This window comes from Oryx dammah, unplaced genomic scaffold, assembly GCF_014754425.2.
Source record: "Oryx dammah isolate SB20612 unplaced genomic scaffold, SCBI_Odam_1.1 HiC_scaffold_10, whole genome shotgun sequence".
Lineage (NCBI taxonomy): Eukaryota > Metazoa > Chordata > Mammalia > Artiodactyla > Bovidae > Oryx > Oryx dammah.
The window spans coordinates 13554181-13575653 of record NW_024070194.1 but is presented as its reverse complement, the minus strand read 5'-3'; the positions used below and the strand labels follow the sequence as shown (position 1 = coordinate 13575653).

General features: G+C 39.7%; 1 protein-coding gene and 1 long non-coding RNA gene across 2 annotated transcripts in view; both read left to right on the top strand.

Moving 5' to 3' along the window:
- The window catches only part of TOP1 (DNA topoisomerase I), an 88173-nt gene that overhangs the window by 46990 nt on the left and 19710 nt on the right, over positions 1 to 21473 (top strand). The window contains exons 6-12 of the mRNA XM_040248626.1: positions 2417 to 2512; positions 3449 to 3524; positions 6790 to 6896; positions 14904 to 15019; positions 18313 to 18434; positions 19361 to 19483; positions 21121 to 21308. Coding sequence (XP_040104560.1) covers positions 2417 to 2512; positions 3449 to 3524; positions 6790 to 6896; positions 14904 to 15019; positions 18313 to 18434; positions 19361 to 19483; positions 21121 to 21308 — 828 coding nt within the window. The remainder of the gene's footprint in view (positions 1 to 2416; positions 2513 to 3448; positions 3525 to 6789; positions 6897 to 14903; positions 15020 to 18312; positions 18435 to 19360; positions 19484 to 21120; positions 21309 to 21473) is intronic.
- Positions 10 to 691, top strand: LOC120869346. Its single transcript, XR_005722528.1, has 2 exons — positions 10 to 573; positions 608 to 691. It is a non-coding gene; the product is annotated as an uncharacterized LOC120869346 (long non-coding RNA).

Here is a 21473-nt window from a genome sequence, read left to right as displayed (position 1 = left end):
GTAAGACTCTGCTGCCTTGGCTTCTCTTTCTCCCTGTGTGTCCAGCAGGCCAGCTGCCCATGTTGCAGTGTTGTTGGAGCTCACCTAAAATGCACTGACCTGGCCATCTCCAGGTTTTCAAGGAAGTTGGCAGTGAAAGGACTTGGTCTTAGCCAATGAGAGCATTTCTAGAGTGCCATTTAGCAAGACCGACCAGCACATTTTATAGAAGGCTATTTTGAGTGGAGAAGGTTGGCAGGAAGAAGTTTTTTTTTTTTTTTTAATTGAGATATAATTTACACTTCCATAAAATGCACCCCTTTAAAGTGTACAGTTTATTGGTTTTTAGTTTTTCACAAGGTTATATAACCTCCCCCACTACCCTCTATCTAATTTCAAAACATGTTCATCACCCCTAAAAAAGTCTGTTCTTAGTCAATAGTAATTTTGGAGTTTCCTAAAAAAAACCCTACTCTGAATTCCTTGGTAGTATTCCTTGGTAGCTCATATATAGAAACTGATTTGACCTGCATTTTAGGGACAGATGTAGATTTTCCAGGAGCAGAAGTATTTCATCTCTTTTCCAGAGGAAAGGTCACTTTTCCAGAGAGGTCGCCACAATCCAGAGGTCACTTTTCCTTTTCTTTGTGGGGCCGTTTAGATTCTGTTTTCCTCATCAACTGCAGCGCCCTAAAATAAATCCAAATGTTTCCTGTAGTTTCAAAAAAAAATAAATAACGTATTCTAATCTCCACTGAATGGCAGAATGGATTTACCAGGAGTTGTTGGGAGTATTTGCCTTATTATTCAGGGGAAAATGTTTTGAGAGTTTCGCTTTCTTGAAATTTTGAACTTTCAGTTTCATTTGAGAACAATTTTGAAATTTGTGCCATGTACTCTGGGTTCCTTACCCCAGGAGAAGCAAGTGCCCTCTTCAGGCATGTTCTGTAACTGTTCCAGGAATGCAGAATAATAAAATTCAGGAAGCGTTAGAACTGTAAGCTAGGCATTCTGATTCCTTCGATAACAATGACTGAACACAGGGCAACTATTTTCTGCCAGGAGATGGCCTTGGACTTTTATTAAACTAAGATATGATTAGACTCTCTGGACTTGGTGTGGAGTCCTGGATTTGATTTCAGACTTTCTGGGTTAGATGATCAGAAGCACACCCTTTGAGGCCATGGTTGCTGTGTTTGCTTTGCTGGTCTGCTCGCCACCTTGCATCTTTGTCTTGGTAGAGAATCCACAGGCCTCACTGAATTGGAACAGTTTTCTAGGGTTTTTAAATTTTTTTCTTCAGGCCTAGTAAGCCTTCCCATGTGCTTTTAAAAACCTCACTTATGATAGTACTAGGATCTAGCATTTATTGAACTAGTTGGGTAAATGACAGCGTTGCTTTCTTTCTGGTGCAAAGCTTTTGGAGATTTTGAACCCTTGGGTCAGTATCAGTGGTTTCTGTGTAGGGGAGAAGCAGCTATAGAGGTTGGCCTTTGGGGAGTGTGCATAAATAAGGAGAGAAAGTTAATCTCTTTAAATACTCAAGTTCATTTGCAAGCAAGGGCATCCAGTATGCTTGTGGGGAAGGGAGGGGCTGGGGCAGCACTGAAACCCTGTGAATATGCTGACTTTATTTGGCAACTAAATCTGGATGCTTATCCTTTGGCCCCCCTTAGAGATGAGGTGACTTTCTTTGTGTCTGGAGGCCATTTCTTGTGCTGAGTGAGTTAGCCTTGTGAATGCTTCTGGCTGTGAGCAGTGAGGTTCTGACAGTATGTACCAGGCCTGGGAACACCTCAGGCTGTGGTGGTGGCTGGCCCCTTTGGTTTTTTAACTTGTTCTCTCCTCTTTTTTGGTTCAACATAGTCATCTAACAGAATCATCTTTTTATATTGAGAAGGCAAAATGCTAACAAAAATAGGACAAGGTACTGTTCTGTGTATAAAGTAAACCGAAGGAGGAAGTTGAACAGTAAATAGATTTGGCTTAGAATGACTTCAGTTGTTTTGTTCTGAGCCTCAAGTTTGGGGAATATATTTTTATTCCTTTTTTGGTGAAAGCTATATTTTAGCTTTGGAGCACTAGAATAATCCACTCAGATCGTTTGTAGGGTCAGATACACAGTAAATCCCTCAAATAAGGGGAAGAAACAGCCTAGGTTTGTTCCTACTGTGATGTAGATTGTGTTGGCAAAGACAACCAAGAGGCCATGGATACTGACTGAGAATGAGGGGCTCTGATCCCTGACCTTGATCTCACCTCTTCATCTGTTGTGGTAAGAATTAAATGAGAAAAAAAGTGCTCATGGAGATCCTTTTAATATGTACACATGTATGTCATTTATCCTTCTGTTAAGCTTCTTCTCCCAACTTTGCATTACTTTTGTAATATAGATTTTCCAACACTCACTGGCTAACAAATTTTTTTTTCTCTTCAGTCCACCACGGATTAAAGATGAACCTGAAGATGATGGCTATTTTGCTTCTCCTAAAGAGGATATAAAGCCGTTAAAGAGACCTCGGGATGAGGATGAGTGAGTATTTCTTACTACTTTTGAGTTTTGAAAACAAAAAGGAGTTGTTAGGAAAATAGTACACAGAACCTTCTGCATTAGTTGAGTTTTACTCTTTAGGAATTTGTGATTTAATAGACTGGGTGACTGATTTCTCTTTGAATGTGTATTTATACTTTTCTTACATTTTTTCTTATTAATAAGGTAATTATGTTTATTGTTGGAATTTCAAATAATCCAGAATTCATGAAAAAATATTTAAATTATTAAGTTACTTTAAGTGTGTCATCACCTCCCACAGAAGTTTTCATTGTTAAAGCAGTTTTTCCTAGAATCTGTACCCATTAATACCTTCTTAGTGAAGTTTCCATGTATAGAAGTAATAAAATTGCTCTTACTTAAAACACGTATTTTGAGGCTTATATGTGCCTCTTAGGTTCAGTCAGTGAGGTTAAATCCTTTTCATTATTTTCAGCCTTGTGAAATTTATTATGTTTTGGGAATCTGCAAAGGATTTATGGTAGAAAGTAGTTGGAAGGGGAGGAGGGAAATACTTAGCTCATTTGTGTGCGTTTAGAATTCATAAAGAATTTCTTTCTTCCCTGTCCAGTTATTACTTTGTGGTAGCCGTTGTTGCACTGTGTGTTGGCCTCCCAGATTTCCACCTTCTAGTTCTTTCTGTTTCTGTACTTACACCTCTGCTCCACCTCCCTTCCAGGCCTTCATGCAGTATGAAGCTGTTTGTTTTGTTCTGCATAGGGTTATAACTATTGGTCCTTGGTCTGGCGTTCTTTGCTTTCTCCATTCCTGTTCTTGACTGTAGAATGCCCAGCCAAGAATAATAGCAACCACGCCTGCCTTGGAGGCCGCCAAGAAGAGTTTGGAGATCCTAATCCTACTGGTGAGAAGTACTGAGTCACAGTTGTGTTAACTGCATATTCATGTTTCCCTTTCTAGTGCTGATTTTAAACCTAAGAAAATTAAAACAGAAGATATCAAGAAGGAGAAGAAACGAAAACTAGAGGAAGAAGAGGTTAGTAAAGAGACTTAGGCCCTTTGGGACTTGAATTTGGAATAGGAAATTTTTTGATAAAATAACTTTCAAAGGCAAATGGCTTTTAGGAGTTTATTGCTCTGTTGTAGAGGAAACACTGGGAGAACTTACGTGTGTTACAGTGGCTATGGCACTGTTAGTTTTAAGGTATTAGCTTCCTGGGTGTCCACTTGTAGCTGTGCTGCCACCTGACATGTTCTTAGAGAAACTACACCATCTTCATACATACAGAAAGAAATACTAGCAAGAAATCATATTTTGGCTTAAAACCAGGAAGAGTTTTCCCTAGGAATGTTTTTTAGCTTTTTTTTTTTTTTTTCTTTTTTTAATCTTACAGAGCTTGCCTGTCACTCATTTTGGGTAACTCTCCCTATTTAAAGTCCTTTAATGGGTGTTGCTTGGACATAGCTTGAAATCCCAGTTCTTGACCACAGCTGCTCCCTGGGTCTTGTGCCTCTTTAATTTACCTTGTTCCAGCCTCACAGACCTCCTTTGTTTCTTTTTCACACTAGATTCTTCTGTGTTTCAGGGCTTTTTGTAACACGTGCTGTGTTCCTCTTTTCTTCATCTCCTACCTTATAGCTTTCCTTAAAATCTCAGTTTCAATTCAAGTACTTTTCTAAGCATTTTATTTGATGCTTGTGGTTTAACATATAGTAATATGGTTACTTCTTTTGACACTTTCGATAACTTGTACTAAAGAGTGTGGGCAATTAATTCAGAAAAAGATGTCAGAAATTCACAGGGGACTTCATCTTGCACTCCTAAGGGAAGAAGTGGTTGAGTGAGTTCTTAGCTTTCATCCTTTATTTGAGGTTAGCCATTGTCTTGGGCAAAATGGATTCACAAATGTAAAGTCCACATGGAAGTATCGTTAGTAAAGATAGTGATCGTAAGGGGCAGTGAGTCTTTTTAAGAGTGTAAGCTATATCATAGTAGTAGCAGGGTTGATAATTCAGATTAGGGGAGTTCCTTGGTAGCCTAGTGATTAAGATTCTCAACTTTCACTGCTATGACCTGGGTTCAATCCCTGGTCAGGGAACTGAGATTCCATGAGCAGTGTACACACCCCACCCCTTGCCAATCAAATTAAATGTGCCTACTGTGTGCCAGGCACTCTTCTTCATGCTTTATAGCTGTCATTTCATTTAATCCTTACAACAGCCCTTAAAGGAAGTATTATTATTATCTCCATTTTACACATGCAGAAACTGAGGTATGGCGAGGCGAAATCTTTGGCCTGAGGCCACACAGGTACTAAGTGGTAAAACTGGAATTTGATCCCACGTGGGTTGATTCTAAAGCCCACACACTAGATGCCATGTCCTCTTTCCTGTGGGACTTTGCTCATCCTTTAATTTAATTTCACAGGGAGGGAGGAGTGTCGAATGAAATCATATGAAACATGAATGAGTAGGTGAGAGATCAGGGCCTGGATTTAGGGAATTGTAGTTTTTCTGACAACTAACCTGCTCTAGACACAAGTTCAGGTTTATGAGAGACACCTCAAGGAACCGAGCATGAAATGTTGAGTAGTGAGTATGGTAGTCACTCCACTCTCATGTAGACTGTTAGTACAGACTAGTCAATAAGAAATTCACTAAAACTTCAGCTTTCTATGTGTTCTCTATTGCCTTATGCTTAGGTTGCATTTATATAATAATACCTTTCTCTGCATTTCGAAGAGATTAGTAATAACTGTTAAAGCCATTTAGGAAAAGAATGCTTAACTTCATTTATTTAATTGTCTTAGCAAAACATCTCCCTATAGAGGCAGGAGAAAAAGCAGGCTGAAAGACTGAATCAAGACCCAGTCTTACTGTGGTAGGGACCACAGATGGCAAGAGAAGTCATTAAACCTCTCTGCTGGCCGTGGAATTTTTCGTATCTGGGACTTGTTCTGTAGTCTCTTAGTGACTGATAATCTCATTTTGAGGCTTGAGAACATATGATGGAGCCAGTAGTTTCCTGATGGAACCATCTGAATGCCTGTCAGAAGCAGTTCAGAGAATGTCTTAACTGAAAAGCATTACCCTTTCCTGTGGGGTGTTTCAGCCTAAACAGCAAACATTATCTGAATTCATGCGATCCTCTAGTATTTTCTCCTCCCAGACATACTTACACATTTATATTCTCTAATTCTGTTTTAAAATATGTGTAGTACTGTAGTCTTGCCCCTTCTTTTTACACCAAAGGTCATTTTCTTTCCCTGAGTTTATCTTGATTGCCATCCTACCACGTATTCCTAGAATGTTTATATATTTCAGTCATTCCCATGAGTCACATTGTTATTTTTCTGGTAAACTTGGGCTCTCATCATGGTCAATAGCAGCTTTTTGACCTTGACCAAGTGACAAAACTTCTGTCTCAGAGTTTCCTTGTCTATAACTGGAAGAGGTCACACCAAACTGTCTACAAAGTTCTTTCAAGTTCTGTCATTCTGTAACTGATTTTAAGATGACTCAAGCCACCTTTCAAAACTATCTAAATCTTGCTGAATAAAAGCTTAAATTATATTGAATAGTTAGGACAAAGGAAAATATTCTTCAGCAGAGTTCAGATTCTATAAGCAGGACTCCCTCACCTGGTAAATACCTCATTTTTGTCTGTGTGTGTGTTGACATTTTTATATTGGTACATGTTTGTTCTTCTTCTGTGCCACTGTGACAGCTCATCTCAGGTTACAGTTCAAAGAAGTACTATGGTAGGAATGGGTCATTGTTGTATTACTTCCCAAGTACTTGCTTACTACTTCCTGATTTTGTGTATGCAAGCGGCATTAATAAAGTATTACCCCCCTCAGAAATTTCCTTCCAAATTGTGTATTTAATACATAAAAAGCCTCCGTGCCCATTATTTGATGGTATTACAAGAGGTTTAAAGATGCGTAGATTTTAAAATAAGTGAGGATAGTACACTGGGCTTATTCTCTCTCTAGCAGTGCTGTTCCAAACTCCAGTGAGGCTAAAACAAAAAAACAATTTCCCAGGCTCTTCCCTTGCAGAATGAGTGTTTCTAACTGCTTCCTCAGATAATCACATGTCTGGGAGTTTTAGGAAATACTGCTTTAGAAAAAAGTACCAGTAAATTTTTATTCATTTACCTCATTGAATATTAGGCTTAAGAACCTCTCCAGTTTTAATATTCCATGATTCCAGTTTTTCTCCCTAATGGGCCCCCAGAACTACTTTGAGAAGTGTGATTGGTCCTTAGTTAAGTGCTCTCTCACCATGTTTCTTTGTAGGATGGTAAATTGAAAAAAACCAAGAATAAAGATAAAGATAAAAAAGTTCCTGAGCCAGATAGCAAGAAAAAGAAGCCGAAGAAGGAAGAGGAGCAGAAATGGAAATGGTAATATCTCAGCCCTGGGTTAAAATGGTAGCTCTTTGATTCTACAACCTAATGAAACAAGAATGTTCAGTTAGTAAAGTTAATAGCCTGATATTTTGGGGAGGAGGGAAGTACCTGAACGAATCTCTGTGGGCTAACATTCTGAAATAAGTCTTGCAAGTCCTGGTGAGACCATTAACTAGCTCTTTCCCTATTGGATCTCAAAACTGGCTCCCACTCTATTGAACAGAGTGAGCTGTAGAGGACCTATTTTTTCATGTTAGGAACTCTAGCCCATTGTATTACAAACATTTTCCCTTAGGGTCGTTTTCTTTTCTTTCTTCTTCTTCTTTTTTAATGATATGAGTGTATTTGCCATATAGAAGATTTGAATTTTGATTTATCAGATTTACAAATATTTTCCTTATGTCTTGTTTCAAAAGGTCTTTATTATCCTACAATTATAAAAATATCCACCCAGGTTTTCTTGTGGAGGTTTTTTTTTTGTTTTTTTTTTTTAAACAAATTAGGCAATCTCCCCAATGTGATTTATAGAATAATCCATCTTTTTCCTCTCATTTTAAATGCAGCTTTATTCATATGCATGTTTCCATACACACATAGGATTTCTGTAGTTTACTCTGTCTTTTAAAACAAGTAGTGAAAGGAACAGTCTGATAGAAAAATGAGGAAAAGGCAATTCATTAAAGAAAATACATAGCGAGCATCTTAAAATATGATCAACCTCACAAGTAGCAAAGAAAGATGCAAAGAAAAATAATAAATAATACATCCTTTGGCAATCCACTCCAGTATTCTTGCCTGGAGAAACCTATGGACGGAGAAGCCTAGTAGGTTACAGTCCACGGGATCGCAAAGAGTTGGACACGACTGAGCGACTTCACCTTCACCTTCACCTTTATTTAACATCTCTCCGATTAGGAATAATTAATAAGTATAAAAATATGTGAAAACAGGCATTCTTCAGTATGGGAAATGAAGATTCAGACAGTGAAGACTATCTTCAATTGAAGACAGTTTAGCAGTAACAGATTACTTCTAGGTGTTTAGAGTTTTGAAATAAATTTGTATTTTTAATACTGGCTTTTCTTAAAATTTTAGCTGCTACATCTATATTATACATGATTTGTATTTATGCTGAAAAAATTCCAATGATTCAGAGGTGTACAAGTTAAGAAAAAATGACAGTTCCCTTTCCTTCTTTCTCCCATTCCCATTTTTCTTTTCTAGCTTTGAGGGAACCACTGTTTGTAGTCTGGTATGTAGAGTTCCAGACCCACTGGTATGCATTTACTCTGTGGCTTTTGTAATAGAGAGCAGTGATCTTGCCAGTACCTCTGAGGAATGAGGAAATGTCCATGACCAGGGAGGTGGCTGAGAGGAGCAGAGCCGCAGTGACAGAAAGGCTCAGCACAGCTGTATGATCAGCATTGTTGGTGTGACCTACATGGTGAAATGAAGTGCAGAAAAGGAAAAATACAGAGCAAAGGCAATCTGGGCTTCCCTGGGGTCGGAAAACTAAATAATGTGTGTTTTCATTTTTCTCATTTTTATTTCTTTTTCCTTTGAAACTAATCGAAGTTTTTAGTGATAGGATATTGAAAGGTTTTTATGACCTCTAATAAAAAAATTCTTTTTAAGATGAGATGAAATTATTATATAAGTCAGGGGCTGTTATTGGGAGTGGTGAGTTAGTGATTCATCATCTGTTATATCTCTCTGGTTTCTGTGGTTGGGTGCTCAGTAAGTTTGTTGAGTGAACAAGTTCATTTCTTTGTCATCACGTGCTCTCTCCCGCTTCCTTTGGAGCCCTGGCTCTTTTTGGGCCTGGAGACAGATATACTTTTGTTCTGGTCCAGCCTTGTGTGTGTGAAAATAAGTATCTTTGAGGGGTCTGATAGCCTAATTTTGGCTCTGTGGTTGAAATTCTTATCACCGTTAAAACATGTTAATTCTGAGAGACTGTGACCTATGGTTTTCACTCTTGTTTTGGTTTAAGTGGAATCACTCAAGATGGTAGGTTTGGGGCTGAGCAGTCTTTGCTGCAGTCTCCAGTGCATGTGTTTCTCAAGTCTAGTTGTTAAATTGTGCACATTCTTAAGCACAATGCTTGAACGTACCACTGTAAGTTTTTAAAGGTGGAGAGCAGGAATGATTGGCCTCTTACTGATTGCTTGTGTTTTCTTGCTGCCACTGTAGGCTTGCTTCTTAGACTCTGAAGTCAGTGGTCCAGTCCTCAGTGTCTGTCCCTGACAGTCTAGTCAGGGAACGTAAATGACAGATGCTTTCATTTTTAGTACTCCTTTTGCTGTCTCACTAAAAGAGTTATACCGTTTACCAGTTTGGCAAACGTACAGGTCTTTTGCTTCAGGGCAAAGAAGACTTGTTCATCCCGCCACCCACAGCCAACTGTGAGCCTTTACCCCCTCTCCTTGGTGATTGTGGGGATGGGAAAATGGTCAGGATCCCTGTGGGTTTCTTCACTGTGCCATATTTCTTCTCTAGAAACAGTGGTACAGGTGGTGGCAGTATGCTGAGGCTCAGTCATAAAAACTTCTTAAACCCAGCCCCCCATTCTTTTTCAGAATTTATTTTTAATTGGAGGATAATTGCTTTACAATATTGTGTTGCCTTCTGCCATATATCAACGAGAATCAGCCATTGATACACACACATACCCTCCTTCCTGGGACCTCCCTCCCCCCTCCACCCCTCTAGCACCAGATTTGAGCTCCCTGTGCCATACAGCAAATTCCCACTGGCTCTCTGATGTTATGTATGTCAGTGTATGTGTTTCAGTGCTACTCTCTCAATTCGTTCCACCCTCTCCTTACCCTGCTGTGTCCAGAAGTCTATTCTCTATGTCTGTGTATCAGTTGTTGCCTTGCAGATAAGTTCAACAACACCATCTTTCTAGATTCCATACATATGTGTTAGTAAACGATATTTGTCTTTCTCTTTCTGACTTACTTCACTCTGCATAATAGGCTGTAGGTTCATCCACCTTATTTGAACTGAGTCAAATGAGTTCCTTATTTTTTTTTTAATTTTTTCTTTATTTTTTAAAAATTCATTTTTTAATTGAAGGATAATTGCTTTATAGAATTTTGTTGTTTTCTGTCAAACATGAATCAGCCATCAGTTCACTTCAGCTCAGTTCAGTCGCTCAGTCATGTCCGACTCTTTGTGACCCCATGAATTGCAGCATGCCAGGCCTCCCTATCCATCATCAACTCCCAGAGTTCACCCAAACTCATGTGCATCAAGTCGGTGATGCCATCCAGCCATCTCATCCTCTGTCATCCCCTTCTCCTCCTGCCCCCCATCTCTCCCAGCATCAGAGTCTTTTCCAATGAGTCAACTCTTTGCATGAGGTGGCCAAAGTATTGGAGTTTCAGCTTCAGCATCAGTCTTTCCAATGAACACCTGGGACTGGTCTCCTTTAGGATGGACTGGTTGGGTCTCCTGGCAGTCCAGGGGACCCACAGGAGTCTTCTCCAGCACCACAGTTCAAAAGCATCAATTCTTTGGTGCTCAGCTTTCTTCACAGTCCAACTCTCACATCCATACATGACCACTGGAAAAACCATAGCCTTGACTAGACAGACCTTTGTTGGCAAAATAATATCTCTGCTTTTGAATATGCTATCTAGGTTGGTCATAATTTTCCTTCCAAGGAGTAAGCGTCTTTTAATTTCATGGTTGCAGTCACCATCTGCAGTGATTTTGGAGCCCAAAACAATGAAGTCTGACACTGCTTCCACTGTTTCCCCATCTATTTCCCATGAAGTGATGGGACCAGATGCCATGATCTTAGTTTTCTGAATGTTGAGCTTTAAGCCAACTTTTTCACTCTCCTCTTTCACTTTCAGCAAGAGGCCTTTTAGTTCCTCTTCACTTTCTGCCATAAGGGTGGTGTCATCTGCATATCTGAGGTTATTGATATTTCTCCCGGCAATCTTGATTCCAGCTGTGTTTCCTCCAGCCCAGCATTTCTCATGATGTACTCTGCATAGAGTTAAATAAGCAAGGTGACAATATACAGCCTTGATGGTACTCCTTTTCCTATTGGGAACCAGTCTGTTGTTCCATGTCCAGTTCTAACTGTTGCTTCCTGACCTGCATATAGGTTTCCCAAGAGGCAAGTCAGGTGGTCTGGTATTCCCATCTCTTTCAGAATTTTCCACAGTTTATTGTGATCCACACAGTCAAAGGCTTTGACATAGTCAATAAAGCAGAAATAGATGTTTTTCTGGAACTCTCTTGCTTTTTCCATGATCCAGCGGATGTTGGCAATTTGATCTCTGGTTCCTCTGCCTTTTCTAAAACCAGCTTGAACATCTGGAAGTTCACAGTTCACGTATTGCTGAAGCCTGGCTTGGAGAATTTTGAGCTTTACTTTACTAGCGTGTGAGATGAGTGCAAGTGTGCGGTAGTTTGCGCATTCTTTGGCATTGCCTTTCTTTGAGATTGGAATGAAAACTGACCTTTTATAGTCCTGTGGCCACTGCTGAGTTTTCCAAATTTGCTGGCGTATTGAGTGCAGCACTTTCATAGCATCATCTTTGAGGATTTGAAATAGCTCAACTGGAATTCCATCACCTCCACTAGCTTTGTTCGTAGTGATGCTTCCTAAGGCCCACTTGACGTCACATTCCAGGATGTCTGGCTCTAGGTGAGTGATGACACCATCGTGATTATCCGGGTCATGAAGATCTTTTTGTACAGTTCTTCTGTGTATTCTTGCCACCTCTTCCTAATATCTTCTGCTTCTGTCAGGTCCATACCATTTCTGTCCTTTATTGAGCCCATCTTTGCATGAAATGTTCCCTTGGTATCTCTAATTTTCTTTAAGAGATCTCTAGTCTTTCCCATTCTGTTGTTTTCCTCTATTTCTTTGCATTGACCGCAGAGGAAGGCTTTCTTATCTCTCCTTGCTATTCTTTGGAACTCTGCATTCAAATGGGAATATCTTTCCTTTTCTCCTTTGCTTTTCACTTCTCTTCTTTTCACAGCTACTTGTAAGGCCTCCTCAGACAGCCATTTTGCTTTTTTACATTTCTTTTCCGTGGGGATGGTCTTGATCCCTGTCTCCTATACAATGTCACGAACCTCAGTCCATAGTTCATCAGGTACTCTATCAGATCTAGTCCCTTAAATCTATTTCTCACTTCCACTGTATAATCATAAGGGATTTGATTTAGGTCATAGTTGAATGGTTTAGTGGTTTCCCCCACTTTCTTCTATTTAAGTCTGAGTTTGGCAATAAGGAATTCATGATCTGAGCCACAGTCAGCTCCCGGTCTTGTTTTTGCTGACTGATAGAGCTTCTCCATCTTTGGCTGCAAAGAATATAATCAGTCTGATTTCGGTGTTGACCATCTGGTGATGTCCATGTGTAGCATCTTCTCTTGTGTTGTTGGAAGAGAGTGTTTGCTATTACCAGTGCATTCTCTTGGCAAAACTCTGTTTGCCATTGCCCTGCTTCATTCCATATTCCAAGGCCAAATTTGCCTGTTACTCCAGGTGTTCTTTGACTTCCTACTTTTGCATTCCAGTCCCTATAATGAAAAGGACATCTTTTTTGGGTGTTAGTTCTAAAAGGTCCTGTAGGTCTTCATAGAACCATTCAACTTCAGCTTCTTCAGCATTACTGGTTGGGGCATAGGCTTGGATTACTGTGATATTGAATGGTTTCCCTTGGAAACAAACAGAGATCATTCTGTTGTTTTTGAGATTGCATCCAAGTACTGCATTTTGGACTCTTCTGTTGACCATGATGGCGACTCCATTTCTTCTAAGGGATTCCTGCCCGCAGTAGTAGATATAATGGTCATCTGAGTTAAATTCACCCATCCCGGTCCATTTTAGTTCGCTGATTCCTAGATGTCGACGTGCACTCTTGCCATCTCCTGTTTGACCACTTCCAATTTGCCTTGATTCATGGACCTAACGTTCCAGGTTCCTATGCAGTATTGTATTGCTCTTTACAGCATTGGACCTTGTATACGTATATTCCCTCCCTCTTGAACCTCTCTCCCATCTCCCTCCCGACCCCACCCCTCTAGGTTGATACAGAGCCCCTCTTTGAGTTCCCTGAGACATACAGTGAATTCCCGTTGTCTGTCTATTTTACATATGGTAATATAAGTTTCCATGTTATTCTCTCCATGCATCATCTCACCCTCTCCTCCCCTCTCCCCATGGCCATAAGTCTGTTCTCTATGTCTGTTTCTCCATTGCTTCCCTGCAAATAAATTCTTCAGAACCATCTTTCTAGATTCCTATATGTGTTAGTGTATATTTGTCTTTCTCTTTCTGACTTACTTCATTCTTTATAATAATCTCTAGGTTCATCCACCTCATCAGAACTGACTGAAATATATTGTTCCTTTTTATGGCTGAGTAATATTTCATTGTGTGTATGTACCACAACTACTTTTTCCATTCATCTGTCAGTGGACATCTAGGTTGCTTCCACGTTCCGATGAGTTCCTTTCTATGGCTGAGTAATACTTAAAAGCTTTTGCACAGCAAAGGAAACAATCAACAAGATGAAACGACATCCCTCAGAATGGGAGAAAATAATTACAAATGAAACAACTGACAAAGGATTAACCTCCAGAATATACAAGCAGCTCATGCAGCTCAATACCAGAAAAATAAACAACCCAATCAGAAAATGGGCAGAAGACCTAAACAGACATTTTTCTAAAGAAGACTTGTAAATGGCCAACAAACATGAAATGATGCTCAGTGTCGCTCATTATTAGAACAATGCAAATCAAAACTACAGTGAGGTATCACCTCATACTGGTCAGAATGGCCATTATCAAAAAATCTACAAACAATAAATGTGGGAGAGGGTGTGGAGAAAAGGGAACCCTCTTGTACTTTTGGTGGGAATGCAAGTAGATATGCATTCCATATTCCTATATCCACTATCGAGGGCAGTATGGAGATTCCTTAAAAAGTGAGAAATATGATCCCAGTTTTAACTGTTACCCATCATAGCTTTAGAGGGTTTCAACTCTACTTTGAATTGAGTGTACTTTCGTGTCAGGGTTGAGCGGTTGGAACATTTATCCCATATTTATTCTAAACAGATGATTCTTCATGAAAAGATCTAGAAACTGGGGAATTTGTTGATGGGGTTAAGTGTGATTAAGCACATGTTTTTCCTAACTTTTTTGATGAATTGTTGATGGGGCCCAAAAGGCCAACGACTGTTTTTATTTCTATACTAGTAGCTGTTGATCCAGTGATATCAGCGTGTGTCATAGGATATGTTCTTTCTCTTTAAACTGAGGTTTAGTGTTGAGTGAATCTCTTAATTTGCTTAAATGCTTAAGCTATCATGAGCCCTTGGGATGAACATGATGGAATTAGGAGGAATGATAAAAAGCTGGAATCTTAATTTTAAAACACTGGAGTTGGAAATTCCCTGGCAGTCCAGTAGTTAGGACTCCAAACTTTACTGCCTGGGAAATCTCACGGACAGAGGAACCTGGTGGATTACAGTTCATGGGGTCACATCGGGTCAGACACGACTTAGTGACTAAAGCACCACCACCGCCACTTTCTCAAAGGGTGGTTTTCCCTGTACCTTCACCCAATATCTCCATTCCCAGGAGGCCTTTTGCTTTGTATCAGTGTATAAAATAGTGTCTCCATCATGTACACGATTGTGGCTTACTTGTACACCATTGTGATAAAACAGCTGTGATCATTGCTAAATAATGAGCTCATATACTCAATTTCTTTGAACTAAACTGTTGAAATGTGTTTTCCTCCATTCACTTGGGTAATCCATCATCTTTGTTGTAAGCGTTGGCTTTTTCAAAGTGAAGGATGCTAGTTTTTTTGACCCAGATCTTGAATGTGGGAACCAGAGTCATTCCAGAGCACCAATCAGTTGAGTAGATAATTATTTTGGTATTTAATCAGTGATAATCTCAATATCAGGTAAAGTGATCGCTAAATGAGGTTGTACTTTGTCTTTTAAAGGTGGGAAGAAGAACGCTATCCTGAAGGCATCAAATGGAAATTCCTAGAACATAAAGGTCCTGTATTCGCTCCACCATATGAACCTCTTCCAGAGAATGTCAAGTTTTACTATGATGGTGAGTTGTTCCAAGGTTGTCCAGTTCTTGGCCAAGGAAAGAGTGTCTTCTATTTAGGGATAGAAAGTGGGGAAGCATCTTGTTCTGTATTATCCTTTTTGTTTATTTCATTTTGTTCTCATGTCATTGTATGGTTTGGGGAAAGGGCCATCAGGCGTTAATCCTTAAAACTTCATTTGGTACAGGAAAAGTTCCGTGAGAAAGGAGCTGTCTTATCTCCCTTGTTTCCCTTTGAGTCGTGGTCTCAAAAAGGTGCAGCTACATAGGTCGCAGCCAGCCCTTGGTCCACAAGCTAAATGTTTTTATCTGAGTGACATTTCTAAGGAGCTACTCTTTATAAGCGTTCTTAGAAAAAACTTACTTCAATGGTAGTATTTTATTTTAGTGATATAATGCAAGCTCACAAGCTACTCACTGCTAGAAATAGAATTAGTGCTTGGTTGAGGACTAATTAATTAGCCTGCCATCAACTTCTAGGTAGGGCTGGTAGGTGTCTATCACTCAGTCTCTATGGCACAACACTGTGCTGTTGTCCTTTGTGCAGTCAAGTGTGATGAGCTGCTCTGAGGAAATATCCTGCCTAGTTCTTTGAGAACAACCTTAGACCTCTGTCCTTGGGTTGAAAATTTTGAGAGTAGTCCTTGATGCTCCCTTATTGGCGTAAAGCAGTATGCAGATGGTAATTCTCAACTTATTTCCCTTATTCCAAGGGTTTTCTCCAGAAATACTCAACTGATTTCCCTCATTCCAAGGATTTTCTCCAGAAATAACCAGAGTATTATTCCTCAAACTCTCATGTGCTTTAGATTTACCAGGTGGATCTGGGCTCATTTAATTGATATTGAGTGATCATGGGTGCTTCTGAACCAAGTGGTCTGCTGACCAAACTTTGAGAAACTAAGCCAGGAGAACTGCTGAAAAGCATGTCTCTGTCCACCAGCAGTGGTTTCGGGCCATGGATGCTTAAAGGTCAGGGGTAGTAGTTTATACTGAAAGGCTGGGTCTTGGAAATGAAGAACATGTCAAACTTGTAAAACTGGAATTCATTGTTTTAAACTGTATTTATTCAACGTGCTGTATTCAGACACCAAGACCCAGCAGTGGACAATACGGACGAATCTCCGGTCTCATGGAATGTGTGATCTCGCAGGATTTATAGCCTCATTCTGACCTGTGTTGACTGGAGAGCTTGGGACAGAATTCTACTGTTAGCCCTCATAGTGGTCATTCTGGAGACTCTGCAGTGTGACTCAAAGCCAAAACTCCAATGATGAGAAAGAGTCTTAGCTAATCATAAAAGCGCAGATACTCTATAGCCCTAGTATAGGTTTACCTTTAGAGTTGAACTTTAGGAGACTCAATTGGTGAAGCCTAACTTTGAGGTCCAAAGTGATTTGAAGGAAAGCTGGGTTCCTTTGTTTAGCCTTTGCGTTTCCCTTACTTTCAGAAATGGGAAGCCAAGGCTTGAACTAATCATTACGGGTCACCCTGGTCCCTTCTACATTCTTGCCCTATCGGAGCTCCCAGCTCCAGGGCTCTCACATTTTCTTATTTGGTCTTTCTCGAATTTCTTCCTTTTGATTAGGTAAACTCCCACACTGCAGTAAGTCAAAAAGTTGTATTTGACTTACTACCAAGTTGATAACTGTCAGTCCTGCCTACTCTCTAGGGAAGAGACTTCTCAGACTCCTTTAGCGCCTGCCAGAGAGGAGGGGCACGGGCTGGCCGAAGCAATGAATGACCTCTGAGAACCTCGTTTTCAGCTCTGACTCAGCAGTTTCTTATTCCTGAAACTCAGCCATTCCTACAAAGCGCTACTTTTGCCAGGAACCTCTAAGTCATCCTCCTACCCTTCTACTGCTGGGAGCTGTCATTTCATCTTTTGGCAGCTCATCTAAAATAGGAGGTGTCACAATTGCTTTCTCTATTGGGACAGAATTCAGCAGAATTTCCCAGAGTATACCAAATGTATGGGAGAATAGCTTACATTCTTTCTTGCCTTTTATTTCATTTGTATTATTCTTAGTGACTTACTGGTTTCCTTTATATCGGAAGCGTGTTACATCTTAACTGGCAACACTGGTTCAGACTTGAGTGAATTCTAAAGTGCAGGAACCTCTTGAAAAGCCAGCCTGTCCTTCCCAAGCTGTGTTGTCTTTGGAAGGAGCTAGAAGGTTTAGAGGGGAAGTGGCGCCACCTGTTGGCCTTTTAAAGTTATAGATTTCAAGCAGGTTCTTTCTGTCTACCCTGAAAATTTCAGTTTAGAGCTGCAGTTCCCTATACCGTCCCTGCAATCAGGGATGAAACTGTCTAACCATCATGAGATGAGATGTCTTCTGAGTTTTGAAATAAATGGAACTTGGGTTAAGTTTTAGTTTTCTGTAATAAATGTGAAAATCCTTGGTGAATTACTAGTATCTATGTAACAGGTAAGGCAGTGGAAAAATGTGTATAATGCCACGAACCCCTGTCATCCCTGTGTTCTGGATGAGTCCTGTTTCCTTGAAAGAGGCAACTTTATAATAATGCCTGTGTTCCAGGGCATTTCAAACTCTGGTGTGTACACTAGCCACCTGGGGGTCTCATTAGCATGTACGTTCTTGGTTCAGTCGGTCTGGGGTGGGGCCTGAGATTCTGCCATTTCTGCCAGACTCATGTGATGTCAGTACTGCTGGTCCATGAACCATACATTGAGAAGCAAAGTTCTAGAGGAAGGTCTTACTTAAATTTTTTCATATGGGATATCTGGGCTTGCCTGCTATGAATATATATATTTTTTAATTCATATTCCACCCACCTAACTTTGAAGAAGAAAGATGCCTATTTCTTTTCCCCACAATTCCTTTCTTCCACTCCCTGTCCTATCCCTTCCTCCCCTTCTTGAACAGAAGCTGTTTAGCTTAGCAGTGGCAGGAGTCCCTCTGAGGATTTGATTTTTAAAAACCATTGAAGAGGTGTAAAGGACCCTGCTTGCTGAAAGGAAAAGGAAGAGTGACTGGGCCTCCCCCAGGTCATCCCTGTCCTGAGCAGGCTCCTGGGAACAATTTACTGGCATAGTCTCCAGAGAATGACCCAGGTAAATATCTGCTAAAGAGAAGGAAAATTCATACAAGTAGATGTTAATCGATAATACTGTTTTTGTTGTTGTTGTTACCACGCGTCACCAGACCTTTATATATATACCTTCAGAAGGTAAATAAACCATTATGAAAGAAGATGTCTCCAGAACCTCAGTGTTTAACCTCAGAACATGAATACAGCACCTCATTTTTTGGAACCACTTTTGTCTCTAGGTAAAGTCATGAAGCTGAGCCCCAAAGCGGAAGAAGTAGCTACGTTCTTTGCAAAAATGCTCGACCATGAATATACTACTAAGGAAATATTTAGGAAAAATTTCTTTAAAGACTGGAGAAAGGTATTGTAGCCCATGTATTAATATCCTAGCCCCTTAACAAAAACACTGATCTCTACTACTAAGTAATAAATGATAATTTAACCAAAAGAATTCCCTGATATACAATTTGAGTTTTAAGAATTTTATTGTATTGAAAGTTGGGATTTTTTCCTCCCCCCTGTTCATTTACTGTATTATATAGGTTTTCTATCCAATAAGAATAACTGTGTTTCTTTTCCTCTTGGCTCTCCTGCAGCTGTAGCCAGGAGAGTTTATCAGATTAGGTCAAACAGAAACCTCAGCTCCAGTTGAGCAAAGGAAAGTTTGTCTCTCGGGACTGCCCTCTGTCTCCTATTGCAAAGAAACATGCATTAGCATTGTCCTGGTCCCTTTTGATTCACTCTCTTTAGCTTTAGGTACTTTCTGCTCTTAACATCACATATCCTTTGTCTGCCTAGGTGATTTTAAACAATTTCCTTATTCTTAATTTGGAGAATGTGAACAGAGGCTGAGCTGAAGTTCACTTTCTGAATAGCTATAAAAATAAGATTTAATAAGTGAATAGAGTAAGGATGTTTCTAAGAGAGAAGGAGCATGGAAATGTTTCTTTCATCACTAAATGATATATATATATTTGTGTTTCTCCAGCCATGGTATTTATGCTTAGAAGATTGTGGCAATGTGCTAAGGAATCTAAAAAATGACATGAGAGTTAACCCTTTTCATTGTTGTTATCCTAAATATTTTTCTACCACATGCATATTTTACAATAGAACAAGGAAATAAAATTGTTTCTTTTTCCCCCCAAAATTCTCAAGTTTAGATTGACTGCCTCACTAGATGCTCTTGGACTGAGAACATGATACTTTGCTGTAATTGTGGAGAAACTTGAGGGCTTATTAGTTTATTTACTGTCTTTTTCTGTCTCCCCCTTTTCTTTTAACTAGGAAATGACCAATGAAGAGAAGAATATTATCACCAGCCTCAGCAAATGTGATTTTACCCAGATGAGCCAGTATTTCAAAGCCCAGACAGAAGCTCGGAAACAGATGAGCAAGGAAGAGAAACTGGTACTGCAGAATTTCTTAAACCTCTGGAGAATTTTGAACTAGTGATTAGTTTAATTTTCTTCTTGTTCTTACAAAACAGTTTTGACTTTAATGATTTCTACACTAAAGATTTAAGATTCTTGGCCTAGTGAAGTCTCGATTTTCTTAAGGGTTTCACGTAGACTAAAAAATGTGAATAGGCATTATGTTTAAATGGCTCAGTATGAGCTGGTGTTCTGTTAACCTAAAAACCAGCCAGTAGCCTCCAGTAGTACAGTGTTTAAGGAAGAGCAGGTCTGACCTACAGTGGCTCCTGGATATGAGGGTTACTTAAGACAGATAAAATCATATTGGCCATATGTGTGTACACACATACACACACACACACACGTTCTCTTTCTTTGTTTTTAGCCACACTCATCCAACTACATCTTCTAGCTGTGGCCAACCTCATTTCTGAAGGATCTTTCTAGTATCTGAAAATGGTTGTCACTTTCTAGGATGTCACTTTGCTCTAGAATATTGGTAGGCAAACTATAGATAGGCTGCTCGTTTTTGTACAACAGTTTTATTGAAACATGCCACATCTAACTTGTTTACCTATTATCTATGATTGCTTTCAGCAGTGGCAAAGTTGAGTACAACAGAAACCGTATGGCTCTCAAGCCTAAAACATTTTCTATCTAGAAAAAGCTTGCCATTCCCCGATCTAGAGGCTCAAGGCTGGAGTTTGACTTTTTTGGCTCAAGGCTGGGATCAAAAAAACAGGTTAGCAGAGGTCTGGAAGATTTTTATATACCTGGCAGTTAAGTATTTTAAGGAATTATTGGCACTTCAAAGCCTTAAATTTCAGTATCTTAGATTTACATGTTTATATAATTTAGGCCATTGTCTCTATATAACTCACTGTTTGAGAGTACCTATTTGACCTTTAGTTTAAAAAATTAGTTACTACAGAAATGGTAAGAATGATACCTGCACCATGCTTTTCAGTCTCAGTTTAGTCATCTCAGTATTCCAAATTAGTGAAATTTATTTTATTTTTCACTTCAGGGGTGTTTTTCAAACTAAAATCCATGTTAGGAGGTTTTATAGGTATCACCATGTCAGAGCCCTGCCAAGGATACCTTACCAGCAGGTGAATCTTTATCTATGCCCAAGGCAGCAGGACTTAGTTTAAATCTAATTGCTGAGTATAATATCAATATGAGGGAAGGGTTAGCACAGGCTAAGGAGGCTCCAAATCTTTCTGTCTTGGAGAAAGGATCGCAGTGTGAAATACATGTACCGATATACTGGTAAAGAATCAATAGCAAGTGTCTTTGTGCTGGAAACCCTGTGTGAAATAATGTTCATATGAGAATTTTAAGCTTTTAAAAAACTCTGGTTCTTCAGAAATTCCTTGGTGGTCCAGTGGTTAGGACTCTGAGCTTCTACTGCAGGGTGCCTGGGTTCGATCCCTAGTCAGGGAACAAGGTCCCACAAGCCATGCAGTGAAAAAGAAAAGAATTTCATAGGTTTTCCTTTATCTGAATTTGTTTCTTAGTGATTTTTAGACTTTTCTCTACCTGGACCTGTTCTCACACAAGAGCTAAGAAATGTGTAAGTAGAGAACAGTAGATTGAATCCCCTTTGAGTACTTTTTGGCTGTCTTCCAGAAAATCAAAGAGGAGAATGAAAAATTACTGAAAGAATATGGCTTTTGTGTTATGGACAACCACAGAGAGAGGATCGCCAACTTCAAGATAGAACCTCCTGGGCTTTTCCGTGGCCGCGGCAACCACCCCAAGATGGGCATGCTGAAGAGACGAATCATGCCTGAGGATATAATCATCAACTGTAGCAAGTGAGCACAGTTCGTTCGTCCTTTGGCCAGAAATGAAGTGGGTGGCTTCCTTTGTTCTCGGTAGTTTGGATTTTCCCCTCACATTACAGAAGACTGGGAGCAGCATGGTATTTCTATGTATAGATCTTCAGGTGCTTATCATATATTGACTGGTGAGGAGGAAGC